Consider the following 21,919-nt stretch of genomic DNA (forward strand, 5'->3'; position numbering starts at 1 on the left):
CATGCATATATTAAAAAAAAACTCAAGCTTCTTGTTTTTAAGAACTTCCACAGTCATACAGTCATATTAAAGTTTTATCCTTTTACTCTCCCATGAGTTTCAAGTCTGATTTTCAGCACAATAACACATGTGCTGAGGGAAGAGGTCATTGCTCATCCCTACCTCCTTCCTGTAATTCATGCCAAAATGACAGTAATGTCCCTCACTGAGAAACCCAGGGCTGAAGTATAAGAGTTCAGGTCAGGGACTTTGTCATGTTCTTTATTTAATCACTCAGTGTATTAGATATTACTTTGATGAACAGTTGCTGAATTGAGAGTCAAATATTATCTGTTGAAATGATAAAATATGGGCCTGCAGATGTTAGGCAATATAATATAATGTTTATTTATTAGTATCTCACTGTATTTCCATGGGAAATGCCTTATAAGTGGACAACGGTAAAAACAACAAAAGACAAAAGGATTTCTACTGCATTTAGGGATTGTGGTGAAAGATGGATTGATTCTCCTTTTATAGTCTCTCTTTTGCTCTGGAAAAATGACCCAGTAGAAGGAAGACATCAAGACTTGTGATTAAAGTGGGTTTAGTGATTTTAGGAATGACTCAAGGAAGGATGAACATTCTTGAAACACTTGAGTAACAGATGTTTCCCTGAACATGGCACATTTCATAGAGCAAATATCAGAAGAGCACAGGGTTAAAAGGGACTTTAAAGATCTTTGTTGGCCGGCACCGTGGCTTAACAGGCTAATCCTCCGCTTTGCGGCGCCGCCACACCAGGTTCTAGTCCCGGTTGAGGCGCCGGATTCTATCCCGGTTGCCCCTCTTCCAGGCCAGCTCTCTGCTATGACCCAGGAAGGCAATGGAGGATGGCCCAAGTGCTTGGGCCCTGCACCCGCATGGGAGACCAGGAGAAGCACCTGGCTCCTGGCTTCAGATCAGCGAGATGAGCCAGCCACAGCGGCCATTGGAGGGTGAACCAACAGCAAAAAAGAAGACCTTTCTCTTTGTCTCTCTCTCCACTCTGCCTGTCAAAAAAAAAAAAAAAAAAAAGATCTTTGTTAAATAATAATTAGACAAGAGAAAGTTTTTATAACATACTTAATTAAGTTTTTGTAGGAAATAAAAGGTTTGTAGGACAGCTACTCTTCTACCTCACAAGTTTCTCTTGACTTCAAAAATGCTCACTTTTAGGAAGTACATTAAAACACTGTGACTAATGAAATTAAGCAATGTGTGGCTCAGACCACACAAAACCAAATATGGTAAACTTTCTCTTGCCCAGCAGATTTTCTTAATTTAATTTTTAAAACTTTTACTTATTTTATTTGAGACATCTTCCACCTGCTGGTTCCCTCCCCAAATGCTCACAACAGCCTAAAAGGGCTGGAATGAAATGAGGATCGTGAAACTCAATCCAGGTCACCCAAGTACTTAAGCCATCATCTGCTGCCTTCTAGCACGCCTATTAGCATGAAGCCGGATTGGAAGCAGAAAAGTGGGAACTTGAACCAGGCACTCTAATATGGAATATGGGCTTCCTAAGTAATCACTTAACAGCTTGTACCAAATGCCTGCTCTGAGTTAATTTAATTTTATAATAAACTACATGTTTTTATGTTCCATGAGTATTTGTGTTTGATATGAAATTCATTGTTATTAGTAATACAATACAATTATTTTACTCAGCAGAGTCTCTCTCTCTCTCCACACACACACACACACACACACACACATGGATTTTATGAGTTAACCTCTCTTGAGAGGTGAATTTTAGGTCGAAAGTTAGAAATTATCCTATGTGTGTGTGAGAAAGGCCTAAGGAGGACAAAGGTTTTTTATCTTTTTTTTTAAAGATTTTTTATTTCATTTATTTGGAATAGTTACAGAGGGAGGTAGAGACAGAGAGAGGTCTTCCATCCGCTGGTTCACTCCCCAGATGGCCGCAATGGCTGAGGCTGCGCCTATCCAAAGCCAGGAGCCAGGAGATTCCTCTGGGTCTCCCGTGGAGGTGCAGGGGCCCAAGGACTTGGGCCATCTTCTACTGCTTTCCCAGGCCACAGCAGAGAGCTGGATGGGAAGAGGAGCAGCCGGGACTCGAACCTGTGCTCTTTTGAGATGCTGGCACTGCAGGCAGCGGCTTTATCCACTATACCACAGCACCAGCCCTAAGAGATATATTTCTAAATTATCACAATAACACTTAAGTCATAAACAAGATTGGCTCAGTAGCATTTTTACAAAAGCAACACTGAAAGAATGAACTAGATTCGAATAAGCCAGAAGATAGTGCCAGATCATAAAACTCAGTTTAGGAGAGGCAACTGTCACATGAATTTTTAGCTATTATAAGCAGGTCTGAGGACATTTTTATTTAGAAAGACTTTTCTTTTCTCCCTTGAGTCAGTGGATCATTACAAATTTTAAATTAAAGATTATATATAGGATTTGGAGACTTTGTTTTTTTTTTTTTTCCTACTGTCTACATTTTCATTTAGGAGACATTCATGCTGGAAAAAAAAAAATAAAAAAAAGGAAACTACTTGTTAGCATGCATCAAAGTAGGTCAGCTCCAATAGGGCAGAGAGCAACTTAAAGGAAGAAGACCCAGGCTTCTTAGAAGAAGGCAGAAAATACTAAAGGCTGACCCCATCGGCAGGTGTTCATTTATTGGCATGCTTTCGTGCAGAAAGAATGGAGCATGCTAAATTGAAGGAGTGTTGGGACCAGCTCTTTCATCTCAGAGCCGCGCTCAGAGAGTTTCCAGTCCTAATGCCTCATTTTCAGGGCAGTGATATTGAAATAGGAGGCAGGCTAGCAAGGAATACACATCGTATGTGCTAATAAATGTGCTAAGGAAGTGCCAGCCAAAAGGCAGCTTCCGATAATGGCTTTTCAAAAAAATGCTGCCAAATGCTGATTTTTATCTTACTTTCCCCCAAATTTTTATAATTTTTTAACCTCTTTGAACACTTTGTGCGTTGTTCTTGCCACCCAAACATGTGCTTTTCTTAAAAGTTGTTTCTTAAAGTGGTGACATAGTCAAATAAGTCTTTTTGACCAGGTCAACAGTCTTCCATTGCCTCATGCCTGGATATAACCCATGCTATTAAAATGCAAATAAATAAATAAAAATGAAGAACTCTTAGAATCATTTTGTACTCTGTAAAGGGTTTGGACGCAGTGGAGGATTTCTGTCTTCTGTTTCACTCTGTTTTATCAAAATATCTTGTTATTGCTCATATTGTCTGGACTGTTAACAAGATTTTACCTCGTGTGTGATGCCTTGCTCACCAGATCCAGGAAAGGTACAATTGAAGTGTACTGGCCTGGCTCACCTGTAAGGCAAAAAATAAAACATGGAAAAATTATTTTTGAAAAATTTCTTAAATTGACAACGTAATAGAGTACACCTGACTTTTTTTTTTTAATTTATTTTGTTTGAAAGGTAGAGTAACAGGGGGAGGGAGACAGAGAGGCCTTCCATCTGCAAGTCTACTCCCCACATGGAGGAACCAGTCAGGGCTGGGCCAGGTCAAAGCCAGGAGCCAGGTGTTGTGGCCCCAAGTACATCTGAGTTTGCATATGTAACCCTACATGGTAATTTCACTCAAAGTGAAAATTGAGGAACACTGAATTTTAAGGGAGGGAAAGACCAAAACAAAGAAAGCATAGAAGGAAAGCCTAAACACAGATGTCTTTCATGTTTAAATCATTGTGTTTTAAGGAGGCAATCTATTGTCTGGTGAATGCTGAGTGAGTAGACAATTCCCACGTGCACCTGCTCACTGCAGAGTTTACTGCATTCCATTTTAATATGGATCTTCTGTGGCATTAACAGATGTCACTTGATTTCTTTGTCAGTGTGAGGTTTAAACATCATGGTGAAGACTCCTCTTTGGGATGTGGGTATTGATGGATGAGAATATAAAGAAGTAGATAAGAGTCTCGGCCCAGTCCCAAAACAGCCCATTGGGAAGTCTCACAAAACAAACAAGGCTCATGCCTTGATGCTTCAAAATAGAAAAGTCCATACGAATCTGAGAAGAGCAAAGGCCTTGAAGAACTGCAGAAATGACCAGTGCTCAGGTAGAAATTATTTTTCACTCAAAACATGAAGAGGGATGTGGAGCTTCTTGATTTGCCTTGAGTGGTTCTAGTATCTGGTTCTAGAATCTCATTATCAAAACACAAATATGCTAAACTTGGTGGCAGCTTCTTACTCTGGCCATCCTTGACATCAGCCTGAAAAGGAGGGCTGATTTTTAATCAACAGTTCTGCGTGTGAGAGTTGCACTCGTGTCCTATCAAACATTTGAAAGAAGCCACAATCCTACCAGCCATAATTTTGACTGGAAAGAAATGTCCTCAGGTATTATTCCTCTTGACTTTTATTTTGCAACTTTCCTTCTGTCCTTGCAGTCTGTTCATTTTTCTCTTTTGCTGCATCTTTGAAGTTCTCCAAGGCTCTGGGCTAAGGACGTAAACCCTGATGCTGGGCAGATCAACTAACCTATCTGGAAAGAAGTCATTCTGAACAGCACCTGGCTCTTTGTCTGCTTCACCGAAAAGAAATGGTACAGGGTCCATGACATACAAAATCTAGCAGAATTTCCTAAAGGCCCAAAGAACGAGTCTCCCCATTGCACATGTTTTCATCATTGAAATAGATTTTGGACAAGTTGCTGCTTGATGAAACCTAACAATGTAATTATATATATGTTATGAGGTTGATAAACTGAAATCCTGTTTTTCATAACAGAATTTTCATAGTCACGGGAGATGAAAGTAGGCTTTCTGTGCTTCCAAAAGCTTTAAAACCTGAATAGGGGCTGGTGCCATGGCTCCCTTGGCTAATCCGTCCCCTGCGGTGCTGGCACCCCGGGTTCTAGTCCCGGGTGGGGCACGGGATTCTGTCCCAGTTGCTCCTCTTCCAGTCTAGCTCTCTGCTGTGGCTCGAGAAGGCAGTGGAGGATGGTCCAGGTCCTTAGGCCCTGCACCCGCATGGGAGACCAGGAGGAAGCACCTGGCTCCTGGCTTCGGATCAGCACAGTGCCAGCTGTAGCAGCCATTTGAGGGGTGAACCAACAGAAGGAAGACCTTTCTCTCTGTCTCTCTTTCTCTCACTAACTCTGCCTGTCAAAAAAAAAAAAAAAAAAAAAAAAACCTGAAGAAGGATATGGTGTGCATGCCCAGGTGGTCTAGATGAATTACAAACACAGTGCTGTCCTGTTTTTCCACACAGCCTCCATTGTGATTGGGAAATGGTGGTGTGAGATGGAGCCTTGTCTAGAGGGAGAAGAATGTAAGACACTCCCTGACAATTCTGGATGGATGTGCGCAACAGGCAACAAAATTAAGACCACACGAGTAAGTTCACTGATTTCCCATGTCTCATGCATGTTACATACTGAGCTCTCTGCCTTGGTGTTGTGCAAACAGCATCCAGAGAAACTTTGAATGGAAAAGAAAAGAGATTTTTTCCCTGACTGAACATATTGGTAACTGTGCAGATCAGTGTCTGTTCATGAATAAGTCAGACTTTGAACTTGACTTTTCCTCATAGAGCAGTATAGTGCTTCTCTTACAGACTCATAAATAAAGCTGGGCTGTCATAGCCTGAGGGAAAGGGAACAGTGAGGTAATTATTCGAATAATTCACATAACAATGGTGCTCAGAATGACAATCAAGTAAGGGCCTCATCTAATTCATTCAGACCCTTTCAGCCATTGTCTCCAACTCTTTAAAGGAATTATTTGATGGTATTTTAGAGAAGTGAGAGGTTTTTGTGAGGTGTTAGAATCACTTCTTGATTTCTCTTGTTAATTCAGGAGTAATCTTCAAAATTTACAATGACAACCTGTAGGGAAAGGCTATCCTACCCTCAGAATTGGTGCCTAGAGCGAGATAGATACCCAGTTAGGGCAGCCACTAGCGCTATAGGGACTGAACAGTCTGGGAATCACGAAGGGATTGGAGGATGCTTGGGAAATATCAGGCAGTGATGATTTGCCCATTAATATAAATGCATGTCAATATTTTAGCAATCAGTATATTTATCTACATATGTACCAACTCAAGATAAGCCCTGGTATGTATGTGTGTGTATTTGAATATTTTTAAAGCAAGCTCCACCAGTTACAGACCTCATATATTAAACTTTTAGTCTACAAATGATGCCTTACTTTGAAAGGCATCCAGTCCCATATTATGAGTCTTAATGTGATCCTTCTCAGCATCATCTCTTCATAAGTATACTTAACTCTTACTTATACTTGATGCTAAAATAAATAAGAGTAATGTTATCTAATACTCTATAAAGCTCTTGTTTTTCAAATATAGAATAAGTAGAGATACTTTGAATGTCAAATTTGGTTGCCTTTATAGATCATACTAACCATGGCCATACCTCTCCAGCCTGTGGCTAGGAGGAACTTCTGAACTACCCTGCATTGCTGACACACTTCTGCATGTACCTGTAGCTCACCAGGGACTATTGTGTTTCATTTCAAGGCAATACATGCAGAAAAGAATATTCACAAATGAGCCTGGCTTTTGCCATTTCCTTAGAGAAATAATTTTGATTAGCTAGGGGAAGAGGAATATCGTACTTTCCTTTGGTCATTTTTGCCTGAAAATGATTTTGTCAAATAATTTGGAGGTGCTCTCAAAAATTGGTTTGATTTAAGCTACTCTTAATTATGTGCAGTATGGATGGTCCCCAATTACCTACTCTATAAACATGTTGCTACTGGCTTTGCTTCCAAAACTCTATTCCCCAATCTAAAGGAGAACCAATCACTCATTATAGAAGGTAAGTCTTGCTTTCATGATCTCTGCAGACCTAAAACTCAAGTACACGAACATAAGGATAGTCAAATGTTTTTGAGATTCAAATACATAAAGTTCTAAGAGAAGCAACTAGGAGACTCTTTGGAAGATATAATATAAACTCAATAAAATAAAATAAAAATTGTCACTTCCTCTTTATTGACCTCTGTGACTTCTTTGATTTGACCTCTGTCAAGTATATTACAAAATGCTTGAGCATGTTATAAATACACTCCCAAACATCCATTATCTGGCATCACAGGAGTTGTGCGCAGAACATCCATTATCTGGCATCACAGGAGTTGTGCGCAGAATCTGATCAGGGTCAAGGAGGCTAGAGCGCACTGTTTGCCACCACCCTGGATGGGCAGAGCACAACTAGACAGCTGGATATGTAAGAGACACACATTGTCCTTGCAGTTGGTTTGAAAACTGAGGATGTACTTACTCTGAGAAATGAGTCTGTTTCAAGCCAGGAAATAAGAGTCTACTTTACAGTCATGTATGAGACAACTTAGAATTCTCAAGTCTGTATTTATAGACAGAAAAAGAGAACACTCAAAAACATAGACTTTTTAAACTTTCCGGGAACTCCAACACCTTTGACATACAGTGTCTCCCTTACCTACCTAAGAAATTCACAATGAAACGTAGTTTGCACACAAAAGTCACCAAGAAATTCCACAGGATGCATGTTAGAGCCTTCTGTTCTAGAAAAGTGGTGAGCAAGCACCTCTCCTGAGATCACAGTCTCTGACAGTAGGTTTTTATTACTTTCTCTTGTACTCCAGAGCCCCAGTGTGCCTACACACTACAGCAATTTTACTTTTTTTTTTTGAGTACTTGATTTCTTTTTTTTAATTTAGTAAATGTAAATTTCCAAAGTACAGTTTATGGATTACAGTGGCTTCCCCTCCCCCATAATTTTCCTCCCATTCGCACCCCCCCATCTCCCACTCCCTCTCCCATTCCATTCACATCAAGATTCATTTTCAATATCTTTATATACAGAAGATCGATTTAGTATATATTAAGTAAAGGTTTCATCAGTTTGCACCCACACAGAAACATAAAGTGTAAAATACTGTTTCAGTACTAGTTATAGCATTACTTCGCAATTTTACTTTTAATGATTTCATTCACAAATTCATGTTCTCATTATAAGTTGTACATCTACCTTGTCCTATTCATATCAAAGAGGGAAGGAAAAAAACAAAGAAAAGAACATCTTTTGGTCTGGTGTGTAAAGCTGATCCAAAGAAAATAGAAAAGAGACTAGGTATTGTGGTGCAGTGGGTTAAGCATCACTTGCAACACCAGCATCCCATATTAGAGCACTGGTTCCAGTCCCTGCTGTTCTTACAATCCAGATCCCTGCTAATGTGCCCAGCAAAGCAGCAGAAGATGGCAGAAATACCTAGACCCCTGCCACCTACATGGGAGACCCACGTAGAGTTCTAGACTCCTATGTCGTCCTAGCCCAGCCATGGCTGTTGCAGCCATTTGGGAAGTGAACCGGTGGGCATGGGAGATCTTTATCTCTCTCTCGCTCTCACTCACCTTCTCTTGTTTCCACTCTGCATTTCAAATAAATAAATAAATCTTTTGTAAAAGCTGAAGAAATAACCCAAACTATTAAGGGCAACTGAGACTTGCCATCATACTATTACTTTAAAAGTAACTCCAATGTAAAAATTATTGCAAGAAAAATCCCTGGACCCCATTCTCTTTCCCTATATTAAAAAAAGAGTTTTAAATTCTTTTTTTGTTTATTTTCTTTTGTTAATATTAAAGGGAACAGATTTCATGTATTCCATAGATACAATCCTACTTTGTAGGTTACTTCCAAAATAATCATTCTAAGAGAAAATTCTCAGGAGTCTTGCAAATATAGATAAGCAGATGTTTCAAAGTGTGATGCATTTAAAATGTTCTGATACTCATTTTTAAAAAGACTAGAGAGTGAAAATTCAGTGTTTCATTTAAACTACTAGACAATGAGAATGGTGATTAGCCAGGGTGACCGGCTGCTTTCTAAGGAAAACCTTGGGAAAATTGCATCTGGGTGACTATGTTACTGAAGGAAGGAGAAAGGAGATGTGGAATTGGGCAAAATCTTTTGGGGGTATTTGGGAGAATAAAACATAAGAGGAGAAAAAACTCCTGGATGCCACCATATAGGAAGGAAGTTGGCAACTCTGAGAGGTTTCTCAAAACCAGCTTAGAGTAGAATAAAGCTAGTGGCATATACTCTCCGGGTAGAAGAAGAATAGTACATCTGGATGAAGTTTCATGGCCAAATTTTACCTTACCCCTGCTTGATCCTAACATAAATTGCTTCATTAAACTGCTTGGCAAAATTAGTAGTAAGACTAACTTGTCTGATTATTGACTAGTGCTCTTTTCCTGTTGTTTTAGATATCCACTCCTTTATTTATTGGCTTTAACCTAACAAATATGTAAGCTTAGACATTATAGAGACTATATCCCATGTACTCAGGAACAGTGGCTTAATTTTGAAAGACAGACTTCCCCTGGAGGAAATAAGTTACTTGACAATGATGTGATAATTCTATCTCAAACTTAGCATCAGTTGTTTGAGGACAGGAAGAAGAAGGGGGCTTGAAATGAGGAGAAAACCAAGGTCACTTGAAAGGAAAAATAGCAGAATAAAACAGCAGCACATAACCCAATGTAAAGCCTTAGCAAGCAGCAAACAACTTTGGATTTGCCTCAATACAATATGAGAGGCTCTTCCAGACTAGTGAGATCAACAGTTCGTACACAAATTTCATTCCTTAAAGGAGGAAGAGCCGAGATTGTACAAGTGACTACCATGGCCATTTGTTCAAATTGGCCCAACCCTAATCCACCATGCCATTTGTCCACAGTCTACTGGGTCCTTCATCCTGACAGTAACTCAGATTTTGTGAGTCTCTACCTATTCTAATTGCCCCCAATGTTTTTATATGAGTGGAATGAAAAAGTACCATCTTTGACATATCTCAGCTTCTCTTCAACTTGTACATGCTCTGGAATGTTCTGAGAGCCCATGGCTTTCTAATCCTTACTTCCAGTCCATTTTTGCATGAAATACTTTTTAAGAGAAAGAAAGAAAGATTCTAAAGAGATAATAACAGTTGCTGGCCAGAGGGATAAAGAATTGGAAAATAAGAAGGAAACATTAATAAGCATGAAAAGGTTGAGAGATTTGAAGATTACAGGAAGGCAGGAAGAATAAACCAAATGGTCCTATCACTGTTACTTCAGATTCAAGTGAACTCATTTATTTTTTTAGCCAATAAATATATTAAAGGCTCTGCTATCCAAATTTACAGTATTAACATCTTGTGGATGTGCTGGTGAACTTGACAGAGGTCCTGGTCTTCCATAGAGACCAGGGTCAGAGGGACAAAAAGGCAATTTACATTCCATTTTGGAAACACCACTTTCTCCTCCCCCAGTGTAAGAAAAAGGCTAAAGGCCACTGGAATGTAGGAAATCAAAAGGAAAGGATATGAAAATAAATACATGGAAATTTCTCATACATGCTGACTTTGTCCAACCCATCTTGGATGCAGACTTTTATTGCTATTCCTGCCTAACTCTAAAAGCCTCAAATGGACTTCCACTTCCGGAATCAGAACCCTGAATTTCTAAAACTATAAAGAATTCAGAGATGACAAGAAAGCCGTTTTTTCCTTGAACTCTAAAGACTTCAACTCTGTTAAAATCATCAGTCATACTATACACCAGTGGTTCTCTGTGCATGTTTGATTTTGAATATTTCATTTTGGGGGACCATATTCAAATGGATTAAATCGAATCAAGTTATAGAAGTGTGCTCTTGACTGCCCTTAACAATGTATCCTTGAGCAGAGCAGTTGTCCATCTTGCCAAGATCTCCTATGTTCCTATATAGATGTGGTCTAACCTTTGTGATAACCTTATACCACCACTCTGTGTCTTAGAACAGCTCAACCTGAACAAGACCACGAAGTGACCTGCTGAGGTCAAATTGCATCAGATAGACACAGGAGTGATTATGTAATTTGCAGGGCCCCTTGAAAAAATGAAAATGCGGGTTTTTGCTCAAAAAGTACTAACAAGTTCAAGAAAATAATAACAGGGTATTAAACACAGTGTGAGGCCCTTTTCAGAACCCTGTGCAGCTGCATAGGTCACACGTCCATGAAGAGAATCGCAGATAAACATTGTTCCAAGAGTCTTTCCCCTTAGTTGTGACACTAATTAACTTAATTCAGTGATGAAAATATCATAGCCTGTCAAATATGCTTTGCTCACCATTCGAGAACTGCTCTAATTTTTAAAGAATGTTTTCTTACTTCGGATCATCTGAAGGAAGCAACATCATAAAGATTCAAGAGGTCCTCATTTACTGAATAATTGTATTATTTTTGTGCCTCCATTTACTGCATCTCTCGCTGAAATTCTCTTTGTTTGGTTTCAGATCCATCCAAGAACCTAACAGAAGCTTTTGTGATAATAAAGGAAAATCAATCCTGTGGAAAACACATTTTGAGAATTCCAAACATCTTACACATTTACAAACCAAATGGATTGCTTCTGTGCACTTTGACTGGTTACCAGATAATCATAGTGCATTTACTGTGTGTAATGAAATACCCCATAGTGAGAAGACTCGGAGTTTTTGGCAACAACATGGAAAGTGGATTTTTAAAAAGGGTTTTCTCAGTGAAAATTGTGGGTATCGTGAAGGATCAACCGTCTTCTAATTTGGATCTACAGTTACTTTGTACCATTTGAAATATATGTATATATAATATTTTGAAATATTATATATTCTCTTCAAGAAATGAACAGTACCACTGTTTGAGACGGCTGGTGTTATCTCTTTAAGTTTCAGATGTCTTGTCTATTTTGTTTCATTTTGGTTTTTGTCATTTTTCTTTCTATCAGCAAGGAAGATATGTGCCCTTTTGAGAATTCAATGTGGTAATGCCACTGGAAGGCCAGCTACAGGTGGACTCCTGGAATCTGAGGAATCATAAAGATACTGAATCAAGAGCTTCCTTCTGTTTCTCCCAGATGGCCCAAGGAAGCACATCGTCCTGTTTTATTGCTTTCTACCCTGTGCGATATTAGCATGCAAGCTTGGCTTACATAACCATACTTTATATTCAATTGATATATGATAACCATTCTAACCTCTTCCAGGAAAATATTTTTAGAACTACTAGCTTTTTCACAGATAAGAAAATGAGGATTCTAGAGGGAACTGCTCCACCATGCTGTTAAGACTCTGGCAGAGCTGTGGTAGGAAGTAGATCCTTGTATCAATAAGTCGTGTAAATACAATGTCTTAAGGCTTTGTATAGCTGTCTTAGACTGCAGAAATGTCCTCTAACTAAATCCAAAGTCTGGCATCGTTAACTACATAGTGCTGTAGCAACAAGTCTTATCATGGCATCTCTTTCTATGTTTGATTTGCTTTTTCCTAGAGAATTCAGCTCTCTTCTGGTGAGATAGGAAGGCTATGAAAGCAATTAGGTTCCAGAATGATCTATGTGACCCAATGTTGGACAGCCCTATTAAAGTGGTAAATAACTTCTTTCTAAATCTACTTGTCCTCTTTATTTGCCATTTGTTTTTACTGAATCACCTTTAACTGAGTCCAAACACACCCCGCTACAAGGCTCACAGGTACCCTAAACTTCCTTGCTTCCATGATAGTCATTATTCCCAGCCACCAAGAAATCTACTGCTCCTATTGCAGAGTCCTCTGTCAGCAACATGCATTATCAAATACCATCCTCAGCCTTCGAGAGTGATCACCAGGATGACATATATGGAGCTCATGCCCCAAAATTAATTACTGTCCATCTTCTTTATTTTAGAGTTACTCAGTTGATAATTAAAGGAAGAAAATATCTACCTAGGTTCTCATTTTCTTGGAGACAGCAGAACAGTTCTTTACATTGCTATCCAATCATGTGCAAGCTTATCTGCATTTTCTTTAAAACCTCCTTGCTGAAACACATGTGGATAGGACTTCTTATTCTGGCAGCAGCACAACAGACCTCATAATCTGGACTTTCTAGTCTTAACTCTCAAGTGAAATCAAGAGGCACATGGATCTCCACCAACATGGCCTGAAGTCTGAACAGATGTGTTGACACTCTAACCAGATAAACTGATTCTGTATCTTGAACCTCTGTAAAAGCATTTAGAAATGGAAAAAGAATCCTGACTGAAAAACTTGACTTGCCACTTTCATAAATATTTGCCTGAAACCACATAACATTTTTACCAGCAAATCTGAATTTTTTTGAATTTATAGCAATATGCTAAAATTTGCCTTGCATTATAAACTCAAATAATTTTCCAGAACAGTACATCCCAAAATTGTGAAGAAAAAAAAAAACTTCCATCCACATTGGAGAAATATTTCTAAAGAAGGTAAAACAGAAATACCAGGGGTGTCATTTGATCCTTCAGAACATCAAAGGACATTGTATATCTAGCAAGACTAGAACAGCAGGAGTCAAGTAAAAAGATTCCAGAACCCAGACATGTAAATTGATCCAAATAATAGGATCCAACAATAAATTATTTCTATTTCAGGATATAGCCACTGTATTGGCATATTTTCTTTCAAGAAAATCATAAATCTAGATTTTAAATATAATTTACTAGCATTTCTAAAAAGCAATGAATTCTTTCTGCTGGAAAATGCAACATTATTATTGCCTTAAAATCTCTGAACATGGGGAATTCACTATGAGATTAGTGTTCCTTGGAACATTCTTTTAAAAATATTGATCACAAATGAAAATCCAGTGACAGAAAAAATACTATTTCCTTTAGGAAGACCTTACATGAGCAAACGTTCTTCATAATTCACAATAAGTGACATTCACAGCTTCTCCTGTTGTCTAACCAAAGGCTTCAAGTCGATGGAAGAGCTAGTCCAGAGGAGCACACAGTAGTTCATTTCCCTTTGGTCAATTCATGTAATCATCACCCTTGAAAAGACCTAGAGAAAGAAACAGGGAAGAAGACCACATCAGAATCAGGCAGCCATCCTATAAGATAGTACAAATATTTGTAAATGTCATCAAATTCTGTTTGGTTTTAACCAAGTCCCTTACACAAACGTGTGAACTATCAAGTTGTGTTTAAATTTAACTTGCTCCAGTTTGGGGGTACTCAGCAGCTACCATCTGCCTATTGAATCTGAAAACTTCTGGTGTAAAAACTTCTATCACATATTTCTGGTAATAAAGAGCTCAGTGTGGTATGACTAATACTGATTTTGAACTCATGCATCAAGTATGATGAATAATGTTATAACATCATTAGAGCACAGAGTTTATTTCCTCCCTTGGTAAATGGGAAAATGTGGCTTTTGTTGTTGTTGTTGTTGTTGTTGTTGTTTTAAGATTGATTTATTTATTTGAAAGGCATATTTAGAGAGAGGCAGATGCAGAGAGAAAGAGGTCCTTCATTCACTGGTTCACTCCCCAAATGGCCACAACAGCTGGAGCTGGGCCAATCTGAAACCAGGACCAGGAGCTTTCTCCAAATCTCCCACACAGGTGCAGGGACCCACCTAGAGCATAGCAGAGAGCTGGATCGGAATAAGAGCAGCCAAGACTCAAACATATGCTCATATGGGTCGCTGGCACTGCAGGCAGCAGCCCTACCCACCACACCACAGCACCAGCCCCAGCTTATTTCTTAAGATTTTCCAGTAGAATAAGGCTCATTTTGCGGTGATTAGATATATCTATTAACAGACTTGTCAAACACACTGAAAGGTTTACTACTTGGCTTTTCTTCTGTACGGAATGATAAAGAATGTTTTCACCAAGACACAGTTCAACATCTTTTTTCAATCAAACTGAGCGTAACTTTCAACAAGTTATCACCAAGACACAGTTTAACATCTTTTTTCAATCAAACTGAGTGTAATTTTCAACAAGTTATATAGTGATTTTATTGTGTGGTATTTTATGCTACCTTGCCATTGTCGTTGATACAATAAGTGATGGAGGACATAAAAATTGTTTACCTGAGGAGATCCACCACATTCCTCATCTGCAGGGGTTATACACTCCTTCCTAGGAGATCAAATATCATCCATTATGTGTCTTTCTCTTTTAATTAAGCTTAATAGTCCTATTTCAAAAGCTATTGCTTGACAATAAAGAGTGCCATGTCTCTTTTCATGTGTGGTCCTCTTCTAAATAAAAGATTTTCTGTTTAGTAAATTGGAGGACTCAAGCCACCTCCATCTCTTTTACAAATGCAAGAAAACATGATAAAAGGCACTGTGTGCAGAAATGTGAGCACTCAGGACTAGTGGCAACAGCAATAGAATCTAATTTTCTAGTACCCTTGGGCATAATATGAAAGTGATTAAACAGAATTATTTCCACACTTCAAAGTAAAGAGAAGGCCATTAATTGTACACAGATACATCTCAATAAATCTCCTATTAAAAATTTAGAGATTTTAGGTTGAGTAGGCTAGGATTTTGTTTTCCTTTGTAAAAGAGCTCAGGGAGGTAACATTGGATGTCATGGCATTCTCATCATTGGGCCAGGAGCAGCTCTTATTTATTTATTTATTTATTTGAGTTATATAAATAAGCTCTTTGTACTTTTTAAAGATATTACCCCCTCTTTTAATTATTCTGGTAGCTAGCTCCATTATTTAAAAAATAATAACTGACTACAAAGCATGGAAGTCAGGATTCTAGCCATAACTGACCAGATCCATAGTCCAGGCAATATTTATGCCTGATTACCATCTGCTTAGAGAAGCTATAAGCCAAGAGCAGACTTGCATGCATGTCTTGGGGAAACCTGAAGACACAACTTCAAAGGAAAATGTTTCTCAACCAGTAGGACATGGCATATAGGCACATGTCCAAACATTATGAAGTGGGTTGAAAGTGGTTTGTTGCTATTACTAAAGTTGCAAATGAAATTATAAAGGGATTCAGGGTAACTTTTGAACAGGGGAACAGGGTCTAGAAGACGTATACACCTACAGGACCCAGCCTGGAAGCATGAAGAAGTTAAGCTAGGGGCCTTGTAGTGAGCATTTGGTCCCAGTGTATTATGGCCATGCAGCATTATGGAGCTAGTACAGTCATGTTCCTCCTTTTTTTTTTTTTTTAATATCCTGAAATTCAGATGTTAATAAGATATCTCCGGATTTCTTGTTTATAATCCACTGAAATTTTCTTGAAAGATGTCACTGAGGACTATTCCGTGAGATACTAGTGTGAGAATCTAGCCTAAAATCACAATATTATCATGTACTAGTGTGTGCATTCTCACGCGTTTCTCTGGTGGTAGAAGAGTGACAAGGGGCTGAGCGTTCAGCTGAGTAGTTGAGATGCCACCTGGAATATCATCTCACGTGGGAGCACCTGAGGGAGAGTCCAGCCCACTCTCCTGATTCCAGCTTCCTGCTAATGCATCCATGGAAGGCAGCAGGTGTTGGCCCAAATACTTGGGTCCCTCTCATTCATAAGGAAGCTGGATTTGGAGCCTGATTCCTGAGCATTTGAGAAGAGAACCAGTGGTTGGGAGTGTGGGGGTGCTTTCCCTCTCTCCCTGTCTCTCTCTCATAGCAATGGCAATTCTGATGGCCCTTCTGATGTTCCCTCCTGACAGAAGCATGCCGAGGTTGCCAAAAGAAGGCAAACACTGTACTAGAGTAGAGTAAATGGATTCAATTTCCAAAGTTTCAACTATGTAGTAACCAAGCCAGCATGGGAGTGAAAAGAAGTAGTATAAGCTGACAGATCCCATCAGCTGGTGCTGAAAGATTGAGATTCCATGGGATTGGCTCCTCAGTGGAAACAGGCTCCACCCTCTGCCTCTATGTTCCATGCAGAACCTCCCTGACATGACTGTCTGTGACTTAAGGCCTTTGTTTACATCTGACTTTTACCCCATGGGCATTCGAGAGTTATTTGGTCCTTGGTCTGGAACCTCCCAAGATGGCCAGAATGAGATGCTCTCAAAGTTTCTCACCCCTTTCCCCCCACCACGCTCCTTACTGCCATCACATTCCCTAGTCTCTTCTTGCCACAGCCCAGGCCCCACAGGCACTGTGTCCATTGAAAAGAGCTCCAGATTTATAAGCAAAAGAGCCTCCTTCAAAGGTTCAAGTCTTTGGTTTCCACTGACTACATAGAAAAGAGGGAAAATTCTCAGTTTTCATACCTGTAAAATGAAGATGGCTATAAATAGTCTAAAGCTTACAGGAGAACTAGGGAAACAGATAAAGTGGGAATGTTTTACAAATATGAAGCAACAGATAAACACTTGATATTGTTCTCAGATTACTGTTAATACAGTATCATCTGGAAGTTCCCTGTTTTGGTGCTAGACCAGCTCAAGGCAAACAAACTTAGGGGACAAAAATGGCCAAACTATGACCTCGTACTCTTCCTAGAAAGCCTGAAGACTACACAGACCCTGTATCAGCTTTGTCAAATCCCCCAACTGTCAGCACCATGGTCATTTTTTAAGGCCCTGGAAAATTCCAGTGTAACCCACACTTGAGCAATACCCCTGATACTAGCAAGTCACTGCATATTGGAGGTGGTGCCCTGCTGGTGTCCATAATATTTATCCAGAACTTGACCTGCCAGCAGCCTCGGCCATCTGCTATATAAGACAATTACCAGCAGCCACACACAGTGTCACGGCCAGGACATTCTTTCTCCAGTCTCAGTTCTATTGTGGTTCAGACTAATTGTCCAAGCAGATTCATATGATTCCCTGCACTACTGCAGAGGTGTGATCTTTCAAGCCCTGGTGTATGCTCACCTTGCTGGTAAAGACCTCTTTCCTACATTCTCTTGTTGACTTATTCGTATGACAGGTAGCTGATGAGTCCTTTCATTATGCCACACACAGTACTAGATACTAGGAGTCACTTCAGGCCTTACCTTATTCTACATGAAACAAATGCAGAAGTGAGGGGCCAGTGTTGTAGCACAGCAGGTTCAGCTGCTGCTTGTGACACCAGCAGCCCATGTTGGAGAGCTGGTTCAAGTCCCAGCTTCTCTGCTTCCTATACAGCTTTCTGCTAACGTGCCTGGGGACTAACCTTTAAGACAGATCACTGGGATGTGGACAGCATGAGTTTGGACTTTATCTGAATTGTAGCAGCAACCCATGCAAAAGCAGTTTATAAGCAGGGAGGGCTACAATCTGGTTTACACTTGCAGCTGACACTAAGGATGTCCATACATATCCTCCCTGTATTTATGTACAGGATAAAGCAGATATGTGTCCCTGGGAATGAAGAGAACACCTGTCAATCTTTGGCAGATCTGAGTGATGTAAAAATTCCTCAGTTTCCTGGTAGCAACACTGAGATACGTACTACACAAGGAATATCCAGTAAGACTTTCTGAAATGTGAAAGTATTCAGTATCTGAGCTGATGAGATGGTAGCCAGTCAGCAGATGAGGCTGTCAAGTGCTTGAAATCGATGCAGGAACCAGTTTTTACTTTTATTTTTTTTAATATTCTTTTATGTGTTTGAAAGGCAGGGAGACAAGACAAGTATCTCCCATCCACTGGTTCATTCTGCCAAATACCCACAATGGTCGGGGCTGGGGGATTTTATCTGAATTGAAGGGGATTTCTGATGGGTTGTTAGACCCCTTTATCATTAATAGACAAAGCATATCCATTTTGTACTTTCTTATTATTCTCATACTAATAAGATGGAAACAGGAGCATCCTGCTTTCATCTCTCTTACTTGTGTGTTAACGTCTTTGTCTCAGTAACTTCGTATGCAGAAACCCACCTAAGGTAATGTTTTAAGGTGGTTTCTGTTTCCAGCAGGGAGAACAGATTGAAGGGTGCACAAGCAGAACTAAGGACGTCATTAAGGAGGTAGAAGAGGAGGATGTTCATGGATGGGGCAGATGCTGTGGCACAGCAAGTTAGGCCGCCATTTGGGGCACCCTCATCCTGGCTACTCCACTTTTTTTTTTTTTTTTTTTTTTTTTGGACAGGCAGAGTTAGACAGTGAGAAAAAGAAAGACAGAGAGAAAGGTCTTCTTTTCCATTGGTTCACCCCCCAAATGGCTGCTACAGCCGGCGCTGCGCCGATCCGAAGCCAGGAGCCAGGTGCTTCCTCCTGGTCTCCCATGTGGGTGCAGGGCCCAAGGACTTGAGCCATCCTCCACTGCCTTCCCGGGCCACAGCAGAGAGCTGGACTGGAAGAGGAGCAACCAGGACAGACCAGCACCCCAACCGGGACTAGAACCTGGGGTGCCGGCGCCACAGGTGGAGGATTAGCCTAGTGAGCCATGGCGCCGGCCTGGCTACTCCAATTTTGATCAAGCTTCCTGCGAATGCACCTGAGAAGCAGCAGATGCTGACTCAGGAGTTCCTGCCACACATGTGGTAAACCTCAGTGGATTTCCTTGCTCCTGGATTTGGCCTGGCCCAGCTGCAGTTGTTGTGGCTATTTGGGGATTTGATTCAGTAGGTGGAAAAACCTGTGTATGTGTCGCCCTCTCTCCCTGTCACTCTGCTTTTCAAATAATAAATCACTAAGTAAATAAATAAATCTTTTTTGAAGTCATGGAAAATATTTAAAATATTATTTTCTTGCAAAAAAAAAAGATTTGAAATCCAGGCATAGTATTTTCTTATATCTACTTTTTCATGAACATTTTGGAGACACCTCTTATGCATGAATTTCAACTTTTTTGCACCACAATAAGCTTATCTTTTAACCTCACTTTCCACAAACTTTTGGTAGTTGCCTTGTCTTTAGTAAGTTACATAAAACTCTCATTCTGTTAGAGACTGAGAACAGAGCCTTGAATATTGTTATCACTTTCTTGGAGGAGTTAATGACTTCACTACCGAAGTCAATTGTTGTTCAATGGACTTGGCTATCTGTGATCTTGTTGATAAAAGGAGCATATGACCATGTTGTATCTGTCAGAGGAAAGCTGTGGAGATAAAACCTTAGTTTCATACGATTCAATCTGTTGAACTAGTCTCAGTGAAACACTGAATTGTCAATGAGAAGATTTCAAATGTGTCTTAGTCCAAATATTTCATTTTACCAAATGGTTAAAACAAGATGGGCATCCTAGCAAATGCACTGGGCTAAAAAGCAAATATTGATGTTAGTTCTAACTTAGGGAGTTACCTCTGCTGTGTGAACTGATTCTTGAACTGGCATTCCCTATGGGCAATAGCAGATTGCATCAGTGAAGAAATATGATGGGTGAACCAAAGAAACAGCTTAGAGTTTCAAAAGACATAGGTAAAAGATATAACTGGCAGGTGCCACGGCTCACTTGGCTAGTCCTCCACCTGTGGCGCCGGCACCCCAGGTTCTAGTCCCGGTTGGGGCGCCAGATTCTGTCCCGGTTGCTCCTCTTTCAGTCCAGCTCTCTGCTGTGGCCCGGGAAGGCAGTGGAGGATGGCCCAAGTCCTTGGGCCTTGCACCCGCATGGGAGACCAGGAGGAAGCACCTGGCTCCTGGCTTTGGATCGGTGCAGCGCCAGCCGTAGCAGCCATTTGGGGGGTGAACCAATGGAAAGGAAGACCTTTCTCTCTGTCTCTCTCTCACTGTCTAACTCTGCCTGTCAAAAAATAAAAATAAAAAAATAAAAGATATAACTAAGGCAAGTTGCCAGAAAGAACTGTATATGAGTTACAGTGACCTCTAAGAACCTGGTTAGGAAGGCCAAATTCCCCCACTGACCAATCTCTTTCCAGAAGCGCTAAGCGCAATGTAGAAAGCTTCATGTTGCTATGTCAAAGCTACTGCCTGAATCCAGTAATGTGTTCGTGTTGGAGAATTCAGGTTTTACTCAAGTAACTTGTTATTTCTTTGTCAATAAAAATTATCTTCAGGTAAAAATCTCTGGAAGGAGTATTGTTAAGAAAGAAAGAAACCTAAGATAAGAGATTTGTGCTCCAGCATCAGGCTGTCCTCCATGGTCCAGTTACACTGGGGGCAGTGAAAAGGGTAGGGGGAAAAGCCGGAGTTGTACAGTCTATGGATTTCTATGGTGAAAGTACTCCCACCATGGCTGATTTCCAGAGAGCAGCATTGAGTTGGGAAGAAATGCTCACTAGGGGTTTTCTGCCTGGGCAAGAGGAAGTACATCACTAATGCCAAAGGAAATAAAATCTATCAGAAACTTGCCACAGCAGTGCAGGAATTTGAGAAGTTTGGGTGAGGAGTCACAAGTTAGAGTTCATTAAGTAGAGCTATGATTGTTAGAATGTGGGGCTGGCGCTGTGGCATAGCGGGTTAAGCCACAGGCTGCAGCATTGGCATCCCATATGAGTGCCAGTTCAAGTCCTGGCTGCTCTATTTCTGATTCACCTACCTTCCAGTGACCTGGGAAAAGCAGCGGAGAGTGTGCCAAGCACGTGGGCACCTGCCACCTACATGGGAGACTGGAAAGAAGCTCTTGGCTTCTGGCTTTGGCCATTTGGAGAGTGAACCCTTGGATGGAAGATCTTTCTCTCTCTGTAGCTCTGCCTTTCAAATAAATAAATAAACCTTTAAAATGGTGGGAGGGAAGCCATGGGGGGGGAGCCACTGTAATCCAAAAGCTGTACTTTGGAAATTTATATTTATTAAAGAAAAGTTATTTAAAAAGTTATTAAAAATAAAAGAAATATTTCAAAAAAAGAGTACCAAACCATGAATTAAAATAAAAAAAAAAGAAGTGTTTTCATTTTTTTAAAGCTTTTATTTAATGAATATAAATTTCCAAAGTACATCTTATGGATTATAATGGCTTCCCCCCCACTGATAACTTCCCTCCCACCCACAACCCTCCCCTTTCCTGCTCTCTCTCCCCTTCCATTCACATCAAGATTCATTTTCTATTCTCTTTATATACAGAAAATCAGTTTAGTATATATAAAGATTTCAACAGTTTGTCCTCACATAGCAACACAAAGTGAAAAATACTGTTGGAGTACTAGTCACAATGTACAGCACATTAATGACAGAGATCCTACATGATATTTTTTTAAAAAGTTGATTAATTTTCTGTGTAATTTCCAATTTAACAC

The 21,919-nt window shown here is 40.0% G+C and overlaps 1 protein-coding gene across 1 annotated transcript in view; it reads left to right on the top strand.

The window, feature by feature from the left end:
* TAFA1 (TAFA chemokine like family member 1) overlaps positions 1-11,324 on the top strand; it is a 583,551-nt gene extending 572,227 nt beyond the window's left edge. The window contains exons 3-4 of the mRNA XM_062200197.1: positions 5,249-5,373; positions 11,307-11,324. Of these exons, the coding sequence (XP_062056181.1) occupies positions 5,249-5,373; positions 11,307-11,324 (143 nt within the window). The remainder of the gene's footprint in view (positions 1-5,248; positions 5,374-11,306) is intronic.
* The last annotated feature ends 10,595 nt before the right edge of the window (positions 11,325-21,919 follow it).

Source organism: Lepus europaeus, chromosome 9, assembly GCF_033115175.1.
Source record: "Lepus europaeus isolate LE1 chromosome 9, mLepTim1.pri, whole genome shotgun sequence".
NCBI lineage: Eukaryota > Metazoa > Chordata > Mammalia > Lagomorpha > Leporidae > Lepus > Lepus europaeus.